At 32.2% G+C, this 22,125-nt stretch overlaps 1 protein-coding gene and 1 pseudogene across 4 annotated transcripts; both read left to right on the top strand.

Moving 5' to 3' along the window:
* LOC107018183 overlaps positions 1 to 22,125 on the top strand; it is a 158,451-nt pseudogene that overhangs the window by 106,657 nt on the left and 29,669 nt on the right.
* Positions 14,240 to 21,058, top strand: LOC107008104. Of its 4 annotated transcripts, XR_003575948.1 has the most exons (3): positions 14,244 to 14,790; positions 16,860 to 16,982; positions 19,165 to 21,058. XR_003575948.1 is itself a non-coding variant. In XM_027913995.1 (2 exons), the coding sequence occupies exon 2, from the start codon at positions 20,378 to 20,380 to the stop codon at positions 20,936 to 20,938; it is 561 nt and encodes a 186-aa protein (XP_027769796.1). In that variant the 5' UTR covers positions 14,240 to 14,790; positions 19,165 to 20,377; the 3' UTR covers positions 20,939 to 21,058. The 4 variants fall into 4 exon arrangements, 1 of the variants encoding a protein (XP_027769796.1); XM_027913995.1 differs by lacking the exon at positions 16,860 to 16,982 and having other exon boundaries at positions 14,240 to 14,790; XR_001455205.2 differs by lacking the exon at positions 19,165 to 21,058 and having other exon boundaries at positions 14,245 to 14,790; positions 16,860 to 18,477.

Genomic DNA, 22,125 nt, shown 5'->3' with positions numbered 1-22,125 from the left:
TCATTAATGACTCGGAAAAACTATCGGGAGGGGTAAAATGATAATTTTATAAAAAAAATCAAAATTGACCTTACGGATCATGACAAAAAAGGTACCTACATTCCATCATTAATTTCATATAGTTCAACTGATAAAGCACTCAGACAAAAACAGATCTAAAGTAGTACAATCTAGACATATAGGTTTTAAAATTTGTTTGTAGAAACACACATGGAAACAAGAAAATGAGATATCTTGTCTTGTTACACTATTTCAATGAAAGAAAATATTTTGTTCTGATCTCTTATATATAAGAGAAGAAAAAAATCTTATAAAAGGACATAAAATTATTTTTTCATCAAAGACTAAAAAAGACAAAATTTATGACCACAATTTAAAAATCTATCTCGAAGTTCAAACTGTGCCATATAGATCAAATATTAAAAATGAAAATGTTGAGTTGATTTCAAAGAAAGACTGCTTTTGTCTATTCAACCTAATAATTATGTTTCTACTGTCACGCCAAAATCAAGCTAAAAAGTGTGTACCATGTGACTTTTTATATATCTGTCTTATTATGACGTCTCGATTTACTCGATAATGTTTGAAACTAAAGCATGATTATTATTACTTTGATAAGAAAAATAGTCTCATCCTATCCATTTCAAGAATGAATTTACATTTAGTGAGAAGTGTACAGAATTGACCTAATGCAACTAATCTAATTAATGAAGAAAATGAGTTCAAATTGATGTTTGATATAAGAAAAAAATGCAATGAGTAACTCTAGTGAAATTTCTATGTCAAGGTCGTCAGGATAAGTTAAGGGAGCTAAGACGTAATAGCTTCATGTAAATAATTTAGCTTTTCAGAAAATTTTCAAATGAACTAATTAACAGAAATCTTTCAATTACTTATTTTACGATTTATGTCAAACTATATTGAACATTTTTGTTGCATTAGAAATATATTGTCTAAACATTTTTTATAACCCAAGGTTGTTTATATTGCAAAAGTATTCACTTTTACATAATATTTTTTTAGAAAATCTTTACAAAGAATACAACAAAAACAACTCCACATCATCAATATACACATCATACTTATTCATATGTCTCCAATTGATTAGTTCAACAACCACAAAATATATGGTGTAATTTTACAAAAAGAGATTGGAGAAGATAAACCTATGGAAACTTGAACATATATGGAGTTGCATGCCTTTTGTTTTCCTTAATGATGGATGGGGTCGCTTTCCTTCGGTGGCGGCTTAAGAATGTTTGTCGAAGAATTTGGACCTTTTATTTCCATGGATTCCTTGTCATAAGGCAAAGCAGCTTCATCCGCAGTGGCAAAACATCCCAACCAATGTCGTTTATTCATTCTTATATCTCGAATATCTGCAACACAGCTTCCCCATTTTCGTTGTCTAACTCCTCCGTACTTCTTTACATTTTCTTGGTGCGGTTTTGTATCTTTTTTATTTGTGGAGGATACCATCTTTGAAGTGACCTTGGTCTTTCCATTTTTTATGATATTTCTTTACAAATCCTTTTTGTCGTTTGGACTTCTCTCCTTGATGATTTTCCTCCTCATCACTAGATAGGTATGTAGCGTCATAGTCCGTTATGTAAATACATATAACACGTGCCAAGACCACAGAACAATCGCCAATTAGATTGTTTTTTTTAATCTGGCAACTCTTGAGGATTTTTTTACTACCTCATTTTCGTGAAGCTCATCTGAAATCCATTGCTTCAGGAAAGAGAACAAACAAAAAAGCACAATAAGTCCGTTAAATCAGGCATGTATATATATGCTTCATCAATAATCAGATTATTTTTATTTATTTACTCTATATGTAAACTTAATTATCTGATTTTGACCTAGCACATAAAGTTTCAGACTTTTCTCATTATTATCACTCAAGTAATTACGTGCATATTACCCGCCAATTAATTAAATATAATTATTGAATAGTTCAAAATTTTCAACCAACTTCCCCTACAAATCATAAATGATCCATGTCTCATGAAAGGATGTCCTTGACAATAAATTCATGTCCAAGTGACTCTAACACTTTATACTTTTCAAAAATTATATGGTAGGTTAGGTGAGTATAGATCTTTCACCACAAATATACCTATTAGACTTCTATCACCTTACCTTTACCCTCAAAGTCCTATTGATTCAACATTCTTGACTACAAGCCTTACATTCAAGCCTACAATCATCAATTACCACTAAATTCTGAGGCATTCTAATCACATTATTTATTACCATGTGAATCTAGTCATAATTCAGCAAAAGGTTCAAATTCTATGCTTTACAAGTTAAGATCTATCATACATAATAAAGTCTAGTTTAATTCATGTCTATATGTTCCCCAATCTTGAACCATTACAACACATGGCATTAATTTAAGAAAATAAATTCTAATTCTTCAATTTCACCTTTCCTGGCATAAACTCCCAAAATATAAAATTCATCAAATAGACTAGGGTTTACCATTGAAATCACATAAATTCATCATAATATCATAATTAGATGTCAACTGAATCATAATTAAGTATCATCAACTTGATTGGAATCAAAGTTTAACACTACCCATAATGTAGGAAGAAACCCTAGCTAGAATTGCTTTTTGACTTCGCAATTGGGTATAACTTTGGGGATCTATGAGTGGAATAACCATAGATGAATACGATAACTTACCTTAATTCAAATTCCTAACAGAAGATTGAAACAATGGAGGAAATCTGCCCATCTTAGTTCTCTTCTTTTTCACTTCTAGAGAGTGAATTATTTGGATAGAATTTTGGCTCGTTTTGAGGTATTGGAAGAATGATTTAATTCACTAAGTTTAGGGGTCTATTAGTCATACTAGTTTCAAGGCACGTGTGTTGCATGTATATATCACATATATATAGTATACGATGTTATAAAATAGAGTTAGTAGTACTAAATTAATATTTTTAGTAAATAATTATAATTGAAGGAACATACAACCAATGTTTTAGATGATTAATGCATATTGTCATAGAGTTAATTGAATTTTGAGATCATATTGACCAGATATCATTTAAATATTTCAAAATTCATTCAGAATTTAAATATGGTGAGAAAGTGACATTCTTTAGTAGTAGTATTTTTACATCACCCAATCTTGGAAACAAATCTAATCAACGAATTTATTTCTTTAAAAATATAAAAGGCTTTCTTCTTGAGGTTATGAACATAAATGATGGACCTCATTTAAGTATAATTATTCTGTGAAAATTTACACTTGAAATTTAATATGTGCATGATATTTATAAGGATTACCATAAACATTTCAATTATTTTATCGTAATGCATAATCTATTATTTACAAAATATTATTACTCAATTAATATTTGAGAAAGAGTATCATAAAGAGGTAACCAAAAAAAGGTACTTTTTGTTATAATGGATGATGGTTAAATAGGCGCTAGAGTGTATGTAAAATATTTAGCTTGACCAACACTTTGTTGTACACATACATTTTAGTACCATAATTTAATCTTAATGTATGAACATCACCTTTGGTAAAAAATATTTTATTTCATTAATTTTCTTCCTTATCTTTGTAGAATTGTAGTCTTTTTATTTTTTATGCCACATACATATTATATAGTTGTTGTGTAATGAGAGTATCTAGTATCTTTTAGAAATTTTATCGTGATGCAAAAAGTTTACCTTTTTCAATAATTAAAGTTAATTGATGAATAAAATTTACAGTGTTCTTTATAGAATCCTTAATTCGATTTAAGAATATTTTATTTTCTTGTCTATTTTTATATGGCTATCAAGGAGTACATCTTGTGACATAACATTTTCTAAAATTTAAATTAGCACAAAATAACAGGAAATTCATACTTAAAAGGGAAAATGCACAAGTATCCCCTCAACCTATGTCCGAAATTCCAGAGACACACTTATACTATACTTAGGTCCTATTACCCCCTCTGAACTTATTTTATAAGTAATTTTCTACCCCTTTTTGGCCTACGTGGCACTAGCTTGAAAAAAATCAACCAGCGTTGGACCCACAAGATAGTGTCACGTAGGTCGAAAAGGGGTAAAAAATTATTCATAAAATAAGTTCACGGGGGAAATAGGACCTTAGTGTAGTATAATTGTGTCTCTGAGATTTTGGGCATAGGTTGATGGGGTACTTGTGCATTATCCCTACTTAACAATTGCATACTCAATAAAAATATAAAAGACAAAAAAAACATCTAGATATAGCCGATGAAGAAGGAAGACGAAAAATATATGTTCATGCTACATTCTTTATAGTGTTCCATTTGATTGAAATATTTTCCCAAAAACACGTTGCTTTCTCCGTTCATTTTTACTTACATATATATTAAAGAATAATACATTATGATCATGATTATATTATCATATTATTAGTGAAAAAGAAAATTTATTTCTGAAATAGTGGATAAAACATCAAAACTAATAATTCAATGGAATACGTTAATGACCGTTGTTTTAATAAAATTAAAATGAAACTCCTTTGTTTGAGTGTGAAAGAATAACAAATGAAAAAAAACAAAATAAGAAATATATCACCAAATCATGTGAGTTTTTCACATTTGTTTATTATTAGTGTCTTTTCCACAACTTTTCATCACTATTAACTCATCAAAATCGTAAGCAAAAATATGAGTGTGAATTGATGAATGATTTGCTACAATTGGTTCACAGACTTTTTCTTATATGGTACCTCGAATTTCTTTGAATTTTTAACTTAATAAACTGTTCCTAATAACTCTTTAGATTTTTTAAGAAGAAGAATAATAGAAAACTTTTTAAAAAATTCGTAGTTTAAAAGTGAGAGGAACCACTCTATTTATAGGTAACAAATAGTAGTATGAATAGGTAATAATTGTGTCTTATCAGAAAATTTATAACCTTACGAAAAATTCGTTGCTCATCGGGAAAGTCACAACTAATCAGAAAAGGAACAACCCTTTGGAAAAGGCACAAGTCTATGGAAAAATCACAACGCTTCGAAAAAGTCACAACTCATCAAAAAAGTCACAACCCGTCAAAAAAGTCACAACCTTTTGAAAAAAACACAACCCTTTAACGTGAAAAGGTATTTACTTTTAATATTATTAAATTAATTGATAAAATCAATAGATTTTTTATTGGGGGTATTATAGTAATTTAACATTCAAGTTTTGAGAGTTCATGCTTTTAAAAACTAAACTCTAAATTTGACCCCATTCAAAAAACAAAACCATCCACGGACCGTGGATGGGTCTGTATAACGTGCTGCACCCTCTTGGGTAGTGAACTGAGGCTAAAAATTACAGAAAACTGCAGGACATGGCCTATGACCTCAACCCACGGGGGGTGGGTCCATATACTAGTCAAAGGTGGCTGATTTTTTACAGCTTTGGGAGCTGTTATAAGGGTCCTCTCAAGGACCCCTTGGGTAGTCCTTGGTGGTCATACCTTGACTCCCTAACCCTAAAACCCTTATTCTAAGTAGGGGAATCATTTTTACGATTTTAACAATCATACCAAACTCTAAAACTCTAGAACAAGGCTCTAGAACTTTCTCGTTTAGTTCACCAGTTTTTGTGCCATAACAATATATCCCCCTTGGGATCATTCATCCTCGTATGATGATTCTAAACACTTATTGAGGTCACCTCTCTAAACTTGCAGCCCATCATGCATGCAATACATCTAAATGCACACAACAAGGAAGAAAATTTTATGTCCAAGATAAACATATTTAATGCAACATAAGGGAGTAGGAATACTTCTAGCAACTCAAAATGTGTGAACTTCTACTATTACTCATTTCAAGGAGGAACTACAGTCTCCTAACTAAAACATGATCGACACACACTCTGTGGTCCTAAATGCAATTTACTCTCAAAAAGCCTTTATTAAAGGAGGAATCTTTCAACTCCTAACTAAGGTATGTTAATTAGTTCATCTCATGAAGTTTATATGCAATTCCATTCAAATGCACCACAACATGAGGCAAAACAATGTATATAATTCTTTTCTATTAAGACCTATGATTTTTTCATGAACATGCACATAAGGGAATCATGGCAATAGTTAAACACACAATAACCTTACTTTTCAGGAACATTATATTCCCCTTGGAAGTAAGCCTATATAATAACTTCTATACATCATTCATGCTAAAAATAACTTCAAGGACCAACATAGCAAGTCCAAAAGACCAGAAATCTAGAAATTAAAAAAGCATTAAAAACATACCGGAGGCAACATGAAGAGATTACTCTTGATCTTCTCTAGATTTGAGAGCATAAAACCTATTCTTCTTAAGAGCACTCTCATATGGAAACTAGAGGCAACTTTACCATCCCCCCTTTACTTACCCTTAAGAACTGGGCAATATCTAATTTTGTGCCCATCCTTTCCACACCCAGAGCAACCATCCATGCAAGTTAGGCACTAACTGATGAGTCCATAATTTCGACTTATAAGGGATTTATTTTAATATATTTAGTGTCCTGAAAGGCATATTTTGTATCAATGTAAATCCTTGAATTTTAGGTATTGGGATTGAGAAACAAAGCATGAATATTAATGAGCACAAACGAATAAGGCAGCCGAAAGAATGAAGAAAAGAAGGCATGATGATCGCCAATCTCATTGGGCAAGTCTTCGAATGGACATGATCTCGCCTAAAGTTCTAGTGTGTAAAGCCCTCAAAGATAAAATCAAGTCAGCGATAGAAAAGAGTAGTGGGCGAGTCGCCGAACGGTTAAACGATGCAGTTGCCCAAAGTTACATATTTGAAGATTCTGAAGGACAAAGAAAAAAGGCGATGGAATTGACCAAAGGGTTGATATCCGAGTGGATCGGTGATCCCAATATATTGCACTAGATCATCTTTCTCAACATATTTTTGGTGACCATAAATACATTTTTTAGTATTTTGTTTAGTATCGATTGATCTATCGTTCTATCTAGGTTTCAATATAGAATAAGAATTTATAAGCTTCGAAGTTTAGAACAGAGTTTAGAGACAATATATTTCTTAGCTTTAAAGATTCGAAGATTGCCATTTTTGAGAAATTTTAAATGGGTGTTGAAGATTCATCAAATTAGACCTTTCTAAAGATGAAATAAATCGTACCCACTTGATGGAAACACAATTTGGTAACAACTTCTATATTTTAATGATATCTAGCTAAACCTCCAATTTTTGGGGTGTGATTATGCGAGTATGGATTGATTTAGCTGCTGGTATTGTTGATTAATAGTTTTATGGCTTTACAAGAAATTTTTGTCCTTACACATAAGAGATCTTCATTTTTAAATAGAATGGATTTAAAATGGTCATTTTCTTCTATTCAAACTGTAATAAGGTGAGAGATATGAGTATTCAAATTTGTACACTCACGACTTGAAGTATATATCCTTATAAAAAACTAGAAAACCATTTCACTCAAAACCACTTAAAATCCTAGATTTTTCTTTTGTTAACTTGTTTCTCTAGAGTTCCAAATAGAAAACTTTCCACGAGATAAGGATGTCATAAATCCATCAATGAATTTCTTATAGTTCAATAGATAAATCTTCAAAAAAAAAATCAAACCTAAAGTAGTTGAATCTACATATGTGTGTTTTAAAATATGTTGGTAGAAACAGACAGAGAAACATATGTGTGTTTTACAATTTGAATTTTTAAAATGTCATTCTTAGATCTCTTATGTGTAAAAGTGAAAATTATATCTCCGCCACAAAAATTCATATGTCACACATAGTTAACTCCAAAATGTAACTTGTGGTCCAGAAAAGTTAAAAAACTCAAATTTGAGCAAACCTTGAAAATAAAATCAAAAGCTTTTAAACAAATCAGTAGTTCTGATCTTTTGTCTTTTCATTAAATTTTTTGCATTTGATGGTCATTTATATTGTTTAAAATTCATTAATCATTGCTATATAGAAATGGTAAGAAATTAAAATGAAAATAATTATACTTTTATACTTCTATATTTTTTTACTTGTCATTCTTATCCATTATCATATATGTGGACTAAAAAAAGAAATCAACACTATTAATTCATTAAATAGTTATAAATGTGTCATTGAAATTTTAAAAAAGACTCATCTATGTTATCCGTTAAAAATTTTGCTCATCTATGTCGTTTTCGATTGAGAAGAGGCTTATGTCTATATTTGTTAACTAAAAAAGTTTCGATCATGCAAAACCAATTTTTATGGTCAATTATGATTCAGTCATGTCATTGATTAAATTATTCTTTTTAAGAACAAAGAATAAAATATGTCATCGAACATTGAGAAAAGGTTCGTCTATGTCATCCGTTAATAGTTTGGATCATCTATGTCATTTCAATTAACAAATAATGACATGGATGAGACTTTTCTCAAATAGAAATAAGATAGATGACTAAACTTTTGACGGATGATATAAATAAGTCTTCTTGAAAGTGTGATAACCAAAGCAGCTTCTAAAGCAGTGTCAAAAGTTCCCATCCAAAGCCGAGTTCTCTTTCTTTTATGTCGAATCTCTTCTGCCCACTTGCCTCATTTTCATCGTCTAACCCTCTTGTACTTATTCACATCTTCTTGCATCAAATTTGAATCTTTCATCTGTTTTATCAATATGAGGTGATCGTACCCTATATCTCTTCAGAAATTTTTAGAAGAAAATTCAAATAAAACTGCTCACTCTAAGAAAATTATAGTGCTCTTAATTCAATGGCTGCCTTACCATAAACCAAAGCAACTTCTTCAGCAGAGTCAAAAGTGCCAAACCAAAGTCTAGTTTTGTTTTTTGTGTCTAGGATTTCTGCTGCCCATTTTCACCATCTCCTTTGTCTAACTCCTTTGTACTTTTTCATATTTTCTTGTAACAACTTATATATTTCTTCTCTTTGGACACACCCTTTGTCCCAATTTATTATCACAATTTCAAAAATTCATCTCAAAGTTCATGGTTTACCATATAAATCATTATAAGAATAAAAATGTTTGAGGTAATTTCAATGAAAAATCTGTTTTGAACTATTCAACATAATGAATTTCTTTCTATTGCCAAGCCAAAATAAAGCCCAAAAATGTGTACCGTGTGATTATATTTTTAATATGAGGACGTTTTTATTTACTTGATTATGTTTGAAACTAAAGCTTAATAACTTATAATTTAAAAAAGAAAAATGGAATCTCCTTAATCTATTTTAAGAATGAATTTACATTTAGTGAGAACTGTACAAAATTAACCTAATCATGCAACTAATCTATTAATGAAGAAAATGAGTAACAATCTATGTTTGATATAAAACAACGTAATAAATAACTTTGATCAAATTTCTATTGCAAGCTTCTCATGATATGTTAAAGGGATCAAAGAAGTAGTTGCTTCATGTAAATAATTAATCTTTTAAGAAAAAAAATCAATCAAATATTTAGAACATATCTTTCAATCACTTATTTTACGAAATATGTTGAAATATAAAGAACATTTTTGTTACATTAGAAATATATTGTCTACACTTTTTTAAAACCCAAGGTTTATCTAGAAAAAGTAGCATTTTTTAGATAATGTTATTTTAGAAAATCTTTACAAGGAAAACGACAAAAACAACTCCGCGTCATCAATACATAAATCATAGATATTTCCTCAAATTAATAAGTTTAACAACAACAATAATATGTACGGTGTAATTCCGCAATAGAGTTTGGAGAGGGTAATAAAATATACACGAACCTTTATTTTCATTTTTTGAAGAAAGATTGTTTCCAATGACCCACAGCTCAAAAAAAATAAAAGTTATTAGAAAAACGAAATTTCCATAAGAAAAAAAATGGCAGTCTAAAATTAAGATACAAAGCAAAATGAAGCAACAAACAATAAAAATTATATTGATTACTAAATACTTCTGCCAATAAGGGAAGAAGATTTTGGCATATTTCCTTTGTGAAAGAAATATTCAATCTTCATCTTGATAGACTTCAAGGCCAAGAAAATAATGTAATAACCCCATATCTTACATGTCAAAATCATTCATCATTTGAGACTTAAATTCATCCGCCAGAGAAATAGAAGAGCTAGAATAAATGATATCATCAAAATAAAGGTTAACAATGATGAAAGCATTACCTTTCTTCATTACATACAACATGGGTTCATAATCACTTCTCATATATCTCTTTATGTGAAAATACCCATCGATTTTGCTACATCACGCGCGAGTGGCTACCTTCAAACTAACAATGCCTTTTTCAGTTAATAGACCTTTATTTTATCACCATTCTTTATAAAACCTTCTGGTTGTGCTATCTAGACCTCTTCTTGTAGGTCTCCATTGAAAACTGCCGACTGGACATCAAATTGATAAACTAGTTATTGTGACTATATAACCAACGCTAGAACAAGTCAAGAAGTTTCAAATCGAGCAACCGGATAAATTGTTTCTTCAAAGTCAATACTTTATTAGTGTGCATATCCTATTGCTAAAACACGAGCTTTATGCTTCTGCAGGGTCCCATTCTTTTCGATAGATTTCATCTCATCTAATATCGCTCTCTGCTACTCTTCCATTTTATCCGCTTCTCCATAATGTGTAGGATCTGACGTTGCAAAAGAGAATTGATATATTGTATACATGTCGTTGGCGTACTCGACGTTCAGATTTTTAAGCCTTGTTGATATTCTTAATGAAATTGACTCATCTAAAGACTTTTCAAGAGTAGTAGATTAAGAGTTTCTTCTCCCTGAAGTTAAAGAAAATAAATTTGGAGAAGTGGTACTATATTCGGCTTTCGTAGCTGTAGGAGTTGGCTGCTGAATTGCATCAAAAGTGATTCCAGTAGGCATAGGAATCTGTTCTTGCATCTTATTGTTGCTTCCACTTCAATTCCAACTTGCCATTTCATCAAATATTACATCCCTTCTAATTAAAATCTTTCTACTAAGAGGGTTATATATTCTATATTCTTTAGATTGTTTTCAGTAACCAATAAAAACACAATTTTCAGATTTTTCATCCAACTTATGACGAAATTGGTAATTTACAAAAGCATAAGCAATAAAATAGAAAATTCTTAAATAACTTACAAATGGTTTTCTACCCTTCCAAGATTCAAATGGAGTTTGATACATAACAAATTTTATTGGAGACAAATTCAATAAATGGACTGATGTCGTTAAAGCTTCAGCCCAAAATTGTTTTGGAAGTCCCTTCGCTTGTAATATGATTCTTTCCATCTCCACCACTGTGCTATTTTTTTTGCTCAGCAACACCGTTTTGCTCCGGAGTATAAGGTGTTGTTAGCTCCCCATGAATGTATTTTCCTCATAAAAAAATATTACTCCTTGGACAAGAATTCACAGCCTCTATCTGTTTGAAATATTTTTATGCACAGACCAATTTGCTTCTTAATCTAGACTTTGAAGTACTTGAATTTTGAAATGTTTCTGATTTGGTTTCTAACAGATAGACCCATCTCATGCGACTACAATCATCTGGAAATAGGAGAAATAACAACACCCACTAAAAGATGTAGTATGCATAGGTCCACATAAATAAACATGTATTAATTCAAGGCAATTTGAATCCCTCCACGCTTTTGCAACAGGAAAAGACTTCCAAGTTTGTTTTCCATAAATGCACCCATCACACAATTCAATCGAATCAATTTTTGGTAGTCCAAGAACCATACCTTTGTCAACTAGAAATTTCGGTCTCTTTATATTGAAGTGACCATACCTCAAATGCCACAAGTTCGACTCATTAGTTGCACTTGCAACAAGCGTAAAAATTTCCATGTTGGAAACATCGAGCAGAAACATCTTGTTTGACATCATATGATGCAAACCTTTTTGCCTGAATTATTGTTTATAATGACACAAGCATCGTCATCAAACCAAAGATAATGCCCATTGGACATTGGTTTTCCAACACTAAAGAAATTATATCCTAAATTAGGTATGAACTGAACAATGTCCAACATTTTTACTATGTCGTGGCTAGAGTCAATACCCACAGTGCCATTTCCTTCAACCTGCATTATTTTTGCATTGACAAGCAGCACATATTTCTTTTACTTCTCATCTAGCACTTGGAACAAAGATTTGGTGCTTGTCATATTATTTGAACAACCACTATCTACAAACCATACATCAATTTGCTTGTGATCTGTATCAATGCAAGCCATAAAGAGATAATTCTTTTCCTCATTTTTCTATTGCTTCAAAGTTTATTTTCTAATATTTATACCAACAATTAGCCTTTATATGCATGTAGCACTGATAATGATGACATTGAATGCAATTCTTTGTGTTACTTTTCTCATTGGATGGCCAATGCCCATCATTCCTTCCTTAGACTATTCCATAGCCACGACCTTGACCACTACGGAATCCTCCTCTTCCTTGAGTTTTTCTAGTTGGACCATTGTTCTCACAATATTTGGTTGTTGCTTCCTTCACCTGTAATGCTTTATCTTAATTATTTTCAATAGACCGATTGAATCTCACCTCATGGCCTTGAAGAGATCCCATCAAATCATCAAAGGAAAATTCTGATAGATGCTTAGACTCTTTTATAGAAGCAACTACATGATCAAATTAGGAAGTCAAGCTTCAAAGTATCTTTTCCATTATCTTTTAATCAATAATTTTCTTGCCACATGATCGAATTTTGATGACCATTGCCACTGCTCTGGACAAAAAATTAGCAATTAATTCTCCATTTTTATCATCAAGATTTTAAAGTCTCGCTGAAGTGATTGCAATCTCACCACAATGACCTTTGAATCACCTTGAAAGTCCTTCTACATAATTCCTCAAGCTTGCTTTGATGTGGTTGCGGCTGTGATCCATGAAAAGTGGCTATCATGAATGTTGACACCCAATTTTGACCCTCCATGATAGGAATTAACTTTCGAGCTTCATAATTTTTAAGCTATTTGGAATGATCAGTGTGTTAAATTCAAGTATTTTTCAAGTCATTTAAAATATATTTTTTGTTATTTATATAATTTTTAAATGATAGATATATTTATGTAATGTTATAAATATTCAAAAACAATCCCAAAAAGATTTTACATTTTTAGTTAAGTGTTTTTTTAATTTACTTTAGTCAAAGCTATAGTTATAATTTCGAGTTAACTAGTATGCAATTAAATTGTTTATTTTATAATTTAATTAATTATTTCACTTTGTCAAGATTAATATGCTCATTAGTTAATTTCTATAAATTCATCTTATTTAGCATTTAACCGAATTTGCCAACTAATTTTAATTTGGCTAAGTTTTAACCTTGATTGCTATATTTTTTTATTGGGAAAATTGTATATAATAGTAAACTAATAACCTAAAATAAATAGAGTAGCTACGGTTTGATTTAATTGTGCTCCATAGCAAACGTTTGCAAAAATTTGCCAGACACCTCTCTCCCAAATATCTCGCTCGCCACTTCCTCCAATCTCTCGCTCACTTTCTCACTTTTTATACAAACACAAGTGTATAAAAATTGTTTATAATTGTTTAAAGTAGAGAAAATTGTATAAATACATATATTTTTGTTCCCCTCTCTCCCCTCTTCCAGATCTCGCTGGCCACTCTCCCCAATCTCGCTCTCCACCCTCGCCTTTCTCACCTATACAAACCGAACCGAAATGTAAAAATTGCTTTTTTGTTTGTATAAAGCATGAGAAAATTGTATATACACATGCAAGTACATATATTTCCGTCCTATACACATATAATTATACAATAAAAATACTCCCCTGCCCAGTTTCTTTTGCCTTTCTCTCTTTCTCGCAATTTTCAAATTGTATCTAATTTCTCTCTTTCTCGTTTTATACAATTTGATTCAATTGTATATTCCTTGTCAAGTCACTTTTGTCTTTCTCTCTTTCTCATTTTATACAAATTCAAATTGTATATAATCATTCTATACACTTATAATAATACAATTCGTTTAATACACTTCGTATATACAGTTCTCTGCCCAAGTGTCTTTCTCTTTCTTGTTTTATACACTTCGTTTTATACAATTTGCTTCAACTGTATATGTATAGCGAAATATACAGTTTCTTTGTTTGCTATGGAGCGCAATTGTACAAACTTTGCTATAGCATAGAAATATGAATTTTTTATTTGCTATATGTGAAAGTTGCCCTTTTTTATTTGAAATATAATCATCTATTAACTTGAGTTCCAATTCTTTTAAGACAAAATTTGGGTCATCTTGTCAATCCAAACCCATTCTCAGCAGCCCAACTTGTCAAATAATCCATTCCAAAACATAAAATTCCAATTACCTACTGCGTACAGCAATACCAAAAATCAACCCACCTGACCTGCGCGATCTTTGTCCTCTCTCCCGACTGAAACTCATAGGAAACCCAGAAATCCCAGCAGTCACGCGATGCACCCTCTCATCTCTCTTCGTACGAGGACCTTTGGAGAGGGTGAGATGTCAAAATCTGGTGTCTCGATCGTCCTTCACTCAAAATCAACACCTCACCATTCCAATTCGTACATCAACCAATGGGAAATCCCTATCTATTAAGGGATTTTGAAAATTTTCAAAAATCCACATCATCTCTTCCCAGATTTTTGTAATTTTTGGATTTCTATATAAACCCACTTCATTCACTGTTTTAAACGAGGATTTTCAGAGACCAAAGAGTACCCATAAATTTTTTGGAATTCTTGGTTCCATAGTTTAATATTTTTAAACGTTGTTGTGGTTGCTCGAGTTGAGAGAGGTTGAATCGTCTCCAACAAACTCGTCTTCCGGTAACCAGGTAATCTTTTCGCTCTTTCTTTAGTCTTTTCTTTCTGATGCATTGTGGAATTGTTGTTTGTTTTAGTATTGACAATTATGTTTTTTAAATTAAATGTGTTTAGTGTGATGTTTATATAAATAGCACTAAAGTTTTTCCATGATCTTGTTCACTATGTTAAGTGAATTCTGATTGAGCTTATTAAGTTTGTTGCTCTGTTGCTGGCAGTAGTTAAGAAATATGAATATGATCACTATTGTTTCCAGGAGCATATTTACCTGGCCTGAGGTCTCTTTTGTTAACTAACATTTTTGACTTAATCTTTTATTTCTTTATTTGCTGATTGTAAAATTCAAGATTCATAGTGAATTATCTAAGTTGTGTCATTCCCCATCTATATTCTGATCTTCTATTCGCTTAAATATGTGATTGAAATTTATGATCGTATTGTTCCTTGGTTTGAATGTGAAAGAAATATGTTAGAATTGGAAATTAAGTGTCTTCTTCTATTTCTGCTGGTTTCCTCCTCTCTCATTGCCCTCTTTAATTGCATACAATTAATAATACAAGTTATGTACTCCTTCGCAGTGGCGGATCTAGGAATTTAAGGTTGTGGGTGTTCTAAAGTGAAAATATAAAAAATGTGTTAACAGTGATATTGGAACCTTGGTACAACAACACTAAAAAAGTCTTAAGTACCCATACAAGAGCCATTGGGCCAACTAAATGATTTATTCATTGGGTGCTCTATGTTAATTTTATACAATACCTATTGATTTCTATATAGATATATATATTCCGTAACGAAGTTAATGGGGGCTCGAGCACCCGGCGGACACCATGTGGGTCCGCCTCTGCTCCTCCTCATCTAAGTGTTTTGTATTATAATACAAAGTTGAACTTGTTAATTCATTAATTGCTCATCTATTGTATTGCAGGAGTGTTAAAGTCTCTCTTGTTTTGCCAAAACATTTTCTTTAGTATGTCTGTCTTGTTGGAAATTGAATATTTATAGAAATATGGACTGCTTATTTTAGTTTACTTCTTTAAAATCTTGGTTGTTGGACAAATACTAATTAATATGGTTTGAAGATAATCGTTGTTGGTAATCTCTTACAGTTAGAGTTGAGTTGTGGTTAATGAAAACATTTGTGTGGTTGAGTGATCTCCTTCTTGTTTAATTTTCAGTAATGAGGTTGAATATATAAATTAAGGTTTGTTGTTCAAACATGCTTATTAAAATCATCTTACTAATCCTTTCTTCCTCATCTTTGAATTTTCCATGAACTCTCTCGTTTGAGTCCAATCGGACTCTTCCTCTTGCATTTTCCTCTCCGAGTCGACTCTCCTTCACACCAAGTGAAAGGGAAGTTAATGTCATTGGGTTGAAACCCAGGTAATACGGACAGATCAGTGGCAAAAACCAGGGTTTTAGGGATTTTCATTCAATTGCTTCACCATGACCATAAAGATCTATTATTCCTCAAATTCAATTGCTTCACCATGACCATAAAGATCAGGGTTTTAGGGATTTTCATTTAGTAAATAACCTTTTACATCAAGGTCTAATCGAAAATTAGTTACAGTTTGGCAATAATAAATATCACTGGTACTTATAATAATTTTACTTTTCAAGAAAAGATGTTGATAGTACAACAACAAACTTCATAGAGATAAGTAAATCATTCAATTCTTTGTCACTTATACTTGTAGTTTTATTCCAACACCATAAGGAAATAAAGTCAAAATTGAAGTAAGTCCATATGATACGTATAATTTACCAATATTGATATAAAACAAAGAAAATTACTTACCCTTATAATTTAGCTTGCTTGCATCAAATTCTTGTGTTGATTAGCACTAGCACCAACACCAGCGCCAATGGGCTTAATTGAATTACTATTAAGCTTCCTTTTCTTTTTCTTCTTGTAAGGAATCCCTCTTGCCTTAGCTTGACACTCTTTTACCTCTCAAAATAGCTGAAAATGAAAGTGTTTTCCGTCTAAATTGTTGAAATTTGAACAGCTGAAATAAGGCTGAATTGCAGAAGTTTCAGAGGGTTAAAATGACTTCTTTTTTGGAATTTAAAGGTCTAAAAATACTACAGAAGGAACAGAAAGCATTTTGGGTCAACGGCCTAAGATCTGAGCTGCAAAAGACAACAATTTCAGCCCTCTAAAATGGTTGATTGGGGCTGAAATTTTCAGTTTTCGGTACACTTTTTATGTTACTTCCTCTTTATTATTTTTATTGTTGTGATTGATCACATTTTTCTAACGTTTTATTGGCTTGGATGAATCCTCATAGGAGTTTAACATTATTTAATTTTTTCCTTTATCAAATTCCTTTTCAAGGAGTTGGATTTGTTGACACAATTTATTTTTAGGCGACTTAAGCTTATGGAATAACTTAAGAACTATGTATGTTCTTTCATTAAAAAGCTATGAATCCATGTTTTATGAATTTGAACTAGCCACTTGGTTCAAAATCAATAACTCGAATAAATTATTAAGTCAAAAAAATATTTTCGTCGGTTTAACACCTTAAATATCTTCCTTGCTTATCAAGTTAGTTGATTTGTATTTATTTTCATAAACTAATTCTATCAAGTGACCTTAAGTTTTTTCTTAATTATTAGCCAAACATTAAAATCCGTCGGTCAACCGCGTCCTAGCGGATTCTCAAACGTGCCTAAACCCTTCCTTAGAGAATTAGTTGAACACTTACCCAAAACCCTGATTTTATTTAAAATGTTTTCTTTCAAAAAAATTTCTTTTCAATGGTTTTCTTATTTTTTTCCTAAAAAATAAGTGGCAACTTTCCAAATTACTTATCTTTTGCAAAAGCTTTAACAAATTGCCAAAGTTGTGAATCGGCTTCGAAATCTTTCAGTTTCCGAAATCGGGTCGTAACAGAATGGCGACTCCGCTGGGAATTCATCTAGGTTCTAACCAAAAGATATTATTGTTTGGCTAACCATTATTTGTAGTACTAAATGTTGCTTTACGTAATTATGTGTTTAAATTTCGAATGTTACTGTCATTGCATGCATAACATTTATTCCGTCAAATGATATTATATTTTTTTACTTAGAGGATGATTATACGGGTTCGCTATCATTCTTTAACCAAACTTTTCTCGGGACACCCTGACGAATGTAGTTGGCTACTAGGTAGTCAACGGTCGTTAACTGTCTCAACCTAAGGAGTCCGCTTGGGTCACCTATCAACTGTAAATAAAGTTAACTCTTAGTTAACTAAGTTAGAGCTATGCCAAAACCCTTTTTAGGTGCATTAACCTAAGATAATCCAATACCCAAGGTGTATTGGACCCATTCGAAGATCACCTTGAGTCTAATTGACCCCATTCAATATAAGATGATCATTCAATTATTTGTTAAATTATTTGTTAAATTTGAAGGATATGTATGTCAATTTGTAAGTAACATTATCCTTTGGGGTTAGGGTTTTTATATTTATAGGTAGTTTCTCTGTTTAAGCAAAGTGAAAATCCTCCTCATCAAAAAGAAATTCAAAAGCATCAAGAAGTTCGGGAATGAAGACTTATATGGAAGTTTAGCTTAGTTTACCATTGTACCCCTACATGGGATTGATATTTATTTCCCTTTCCTCTATTATGTATCCCTTTTTATTTTATTCATAAGTTTTATATAAATATTTTTGGGGCAATGGAACGATTTACAAATGATATACACATCCTTCAAATGTTAGGTTTACCTTTGGCTGAAAAGGTCACATGTATGTTAGGAAGCATTCTATATTGTTTGTGTGTTAAATGTTACAAATTTTGTTTCATTTGTGCTTGTTTGACCTATTTGTTTATATACATATGTTTTGCTTTAAGCATAATTGGTCCATTATTCCAATTCAATGTTTTAGAACATCAATCCAATTTTCAAACCGTCCAAAATACTATAACTCCATTACCAAAATACGTTCAATATCACTAAAGTTTTTAGGTTCAATAGATATTTAAAAAAATATTAGGTCATCATTTATATTCACGTTGACCTCGTTGTTTCTTTAAAATTATTTTCCACACCTACTATCCGGCGTTACTAAACATTCCTTCAGTTTCAAGCGAATATCGAGACGTTTTTGTTTCTCCAAAAGAGCTTTTCAGTTTAACCTTCCAAAATCTACACTTTGAATCTTTACTCAAATCATATAATTCTCTTTAGTCAAATTCTTTTCTTTCGTTAAAATTTTAGTTCACAATAAACAATTTTTTCCATTTGATTATTTTCTAGAAACTCACCTTCTTCGAATTTTAGACTAGTTTGTTTAAAACAAAACATATGTTATTTGTTTTATATGTTGTTTCGGTTATTTTTATGATTAATGGACTAACTTTCTTATTTTTGAGTTGCTTTAGAAGAAGACTGATTTGTGTTGGTAATTAAACTTGCTCACTTCATCAAAGTACCCGCTGGCAGAACATTCATATTTTACACGGTCTAAGGTCAAGAGAATCTCTACAGACTCTTCATTTCTTACTTGGACTACTAAAAAGACTCGTTCAAAAATGGATCCCACTATTCACACGGTTGCTTCGTCCGAAATGATCCCCACTTCATCTATCGCAGCTAATCCTAGTGCCTCGGTAGCAACATAATCACCTATGGAAGTCATTGCTCGTCTAGAGCGACAAATTAACACACTGAATCTCCTGCTAGATCAATACCAAGTTTCTTCTCCGAATCAACCACCTGATGCTCTTGAAAAGGGGCCCATGCCACCTGTGTATCCGACTTCGAGTGAGTTTCATCAAGGAGATCATTTTACCACCTTTCGGCAAACTTAAAGCACCTCACTCACTTATTTATCTTAGGATACTCCTCTTATGTACACATTTGCTCCTCCAAAATCTCCAACAGTAACACATCACACTATGCCAGTGTACACTTATGTCACTGCTCCACCTGTTACCAAGACTCCAAAGTTTCACTGCCCGATGTTAATCACTATATTGAAATTGAGGGGGCCGAAAAATCAATTGATGCTGAAATGATGAATAAGAAGATGAAAATCTTGGATGATGCTATGAGAGGTCTTCATGGGTTCGATAGTAGCTAGCGTTTTAGATACGAAGAATTGTGCACATTTCCTGAGGTTGAGTTGTCACCCGGTTACAAGATTCCAAAGTTTGAAAAGTTTAGTTGATCAAGAAATACGTTCTTTCACTTGAAAATATACTATGAAAAGTTGATTGGCGTTGCAAACAACGAAGGGATAATAATCAAGTTGTTCAATCAAAGTCTGACTGGAAAAGCATTGGAGTGGTACTCTAAGAAAGATGTCACTAAATGGCGCGCTTAGGATGATCTAGCGAATGCTTTTGTGGATCACTACAAGTTTCATGTTAAAATTGCTCCTGATAGGATCTCTATTACCAAGCTAAAACCAAAGTCGACTGATGCTTTCGAGAATATGTCATTCGTTGGAGAGAAGAAGTTTATAGGGTGCACCCACCTATGGAGGAATCAGAAATGATCACCTATTTTATTCAAGCTCAAGATTCAAAATACTATGAGCGAATGGTGACGATGGGTGGAAAGACATTTGCTTAAGTTATCAAAGCTGGAGAAATGCTTGAAGAGGGTCTCAAAACTGGCGGAATATTGAGTTACACCTCATCTCAGTTTACTAATAGAGCTTATCCAACTGGTTCCTTTGGAAAGAAAAAAGAAAAAGAAGTTATGATGTTGACGACACGAGGAGCTACCTCATGTAACCGTCAACCACCTCCAGGCTATCCTAATTCACAATACTATGTTTGCAACAATCAAGCGACATTTCGTTCTCCACGACCAATGCAAAATCCTCGAAACAACGCACCTCATCCTTATTTTGAGAAAAATCCTCCCAGAGTCTTCACTCAATTGTGTGACACACAGACTCAACTTTTTGAGAGGTTTAAAGAGGCAGGAATACTTCATCCAGTGGAAGCCAAGAATGTCAATACTTCAGTCGACTGGTATGACCCATATAAGCATTGTGCTTATCATTCAGGAGTTGTTGGACATGATACTGAGAGGTGTATCACTCTCAAACACAAAATTCAAGATCTTATTGACAATGAGGTGGTAAAACTCACTCAAGCTCCACCAAATGTGAAGACCAATCCGTTGCCCAAGCATAAGGAATAGTTGTTGGCACAACAAGTTCAAAGAAGAAGCAAGTTGTTTTGAAAATTGTACTTTTGACATCTTTAAGTCTTGCATTTCTTGTTTGTTTGTTTCATTTCCCACTAATCGCCTTTTATTGTATTGCTTCCTTTGTAATCGTTTGTTTGGATTTTAATTTGTAGGCATCTATTACCTCTAATGAACTACGTCTGACCTGAATTCTCAAGAATGAGATACGTAGGCAGCCTATGTCGGTCTCGGTCATTTCCTTAGTTAATTTTTTCTATTTTTGCTAATCCTCAAGAGTTGGAACTACGTTTGACCTGATTCCTGCTCAACGGGATACGTAGGCGCCGCACCGGCTCGGTCATATTCCCCGTAAGTTTTTCAGTTCTCTTTATAATGAAAACTAGGGCAGAATTTTGAGAGGATCTATAAATTCACTAAAAAGAGAGTTTTATTCAACAAACCAGAATCAAGAATCATTTCAGAGTTGCAACTGCGGCAGAATTTTTGAGAGAATCTAAAAAATTCAGTTAAAAACTACAGAAGGTTGAAAAGTTATATTATATTTATGTTGGGGCAGAATTTTTGAGGGAGTTCTCAAAAATTCCATGAAGCGACATTCTGAGACCAGACAAGCTTGTAATTCAGAAAGCAAAGGAGCATCAGGACAGCAAGGCAAAACCAACATGAATAAGTCTCTCAAAACTAAGAATTTTTCTTTGGATGCAGGAAATAGGGCATGTTTTTAAATCAATCATTCTCGTTTCTTACCAATTATTTCAATTAAGTACGCTTTGCCTGTAAAGAGGGGCAACTTTTTGAAATAGTTTAAAGTTCTCAAAATCCTCATTCGACTTCAAGTTTCGAATATAACCTTTGTCAAACCAATCTCCTCTTTACAAGAGATTCCATATTCAAAGGACGAGAAAGTTTTAATGACAACCAGAGATGTTATCGGCTTCACAAACTACAAGAAACTAATTAGATTACTTTGTTACAACTTTAAATTATTATTGGAGCGTCACTTCCTTCAACGTGACACGTTAAATTATTATTAGAGAGTCACTTCCTTCAAACGTGACGTATTAAGATTATTATTGGAGCGTCACTTCCTTTAACGTGATACGTTAAATTATTATTGGAGAGTCACTTCCTTCAACGTGACAGGTTAAATTATTATTGGAGCGTCACTTCCTTCAACG

The sequence above is a fragment of the Solanum pennellii genome, chromosome 1 (assembly GCF_001406875.1).
Source record: "Solanum pennellii chromosome 1, SPENNV200".
Lineage (NCBI taxonomy): Eukaryota > Viridiplantae > Streptophyta > Magnoliopsida > Solanales > Solanaceae > Solanum > Solanum pennellii.
This window is presented reverse-complemented; position numbering and strand designations above follow the sequence as displayed.

Coding starts and splice junctions, on each gene's coding strand:
- LOC107008104 (XM_027913995.1), top strand. CDS start 20,378: ATGCTTGAAGAGGGTCTCAAAACTGGCGGAATATTGAGTTACACCTCA.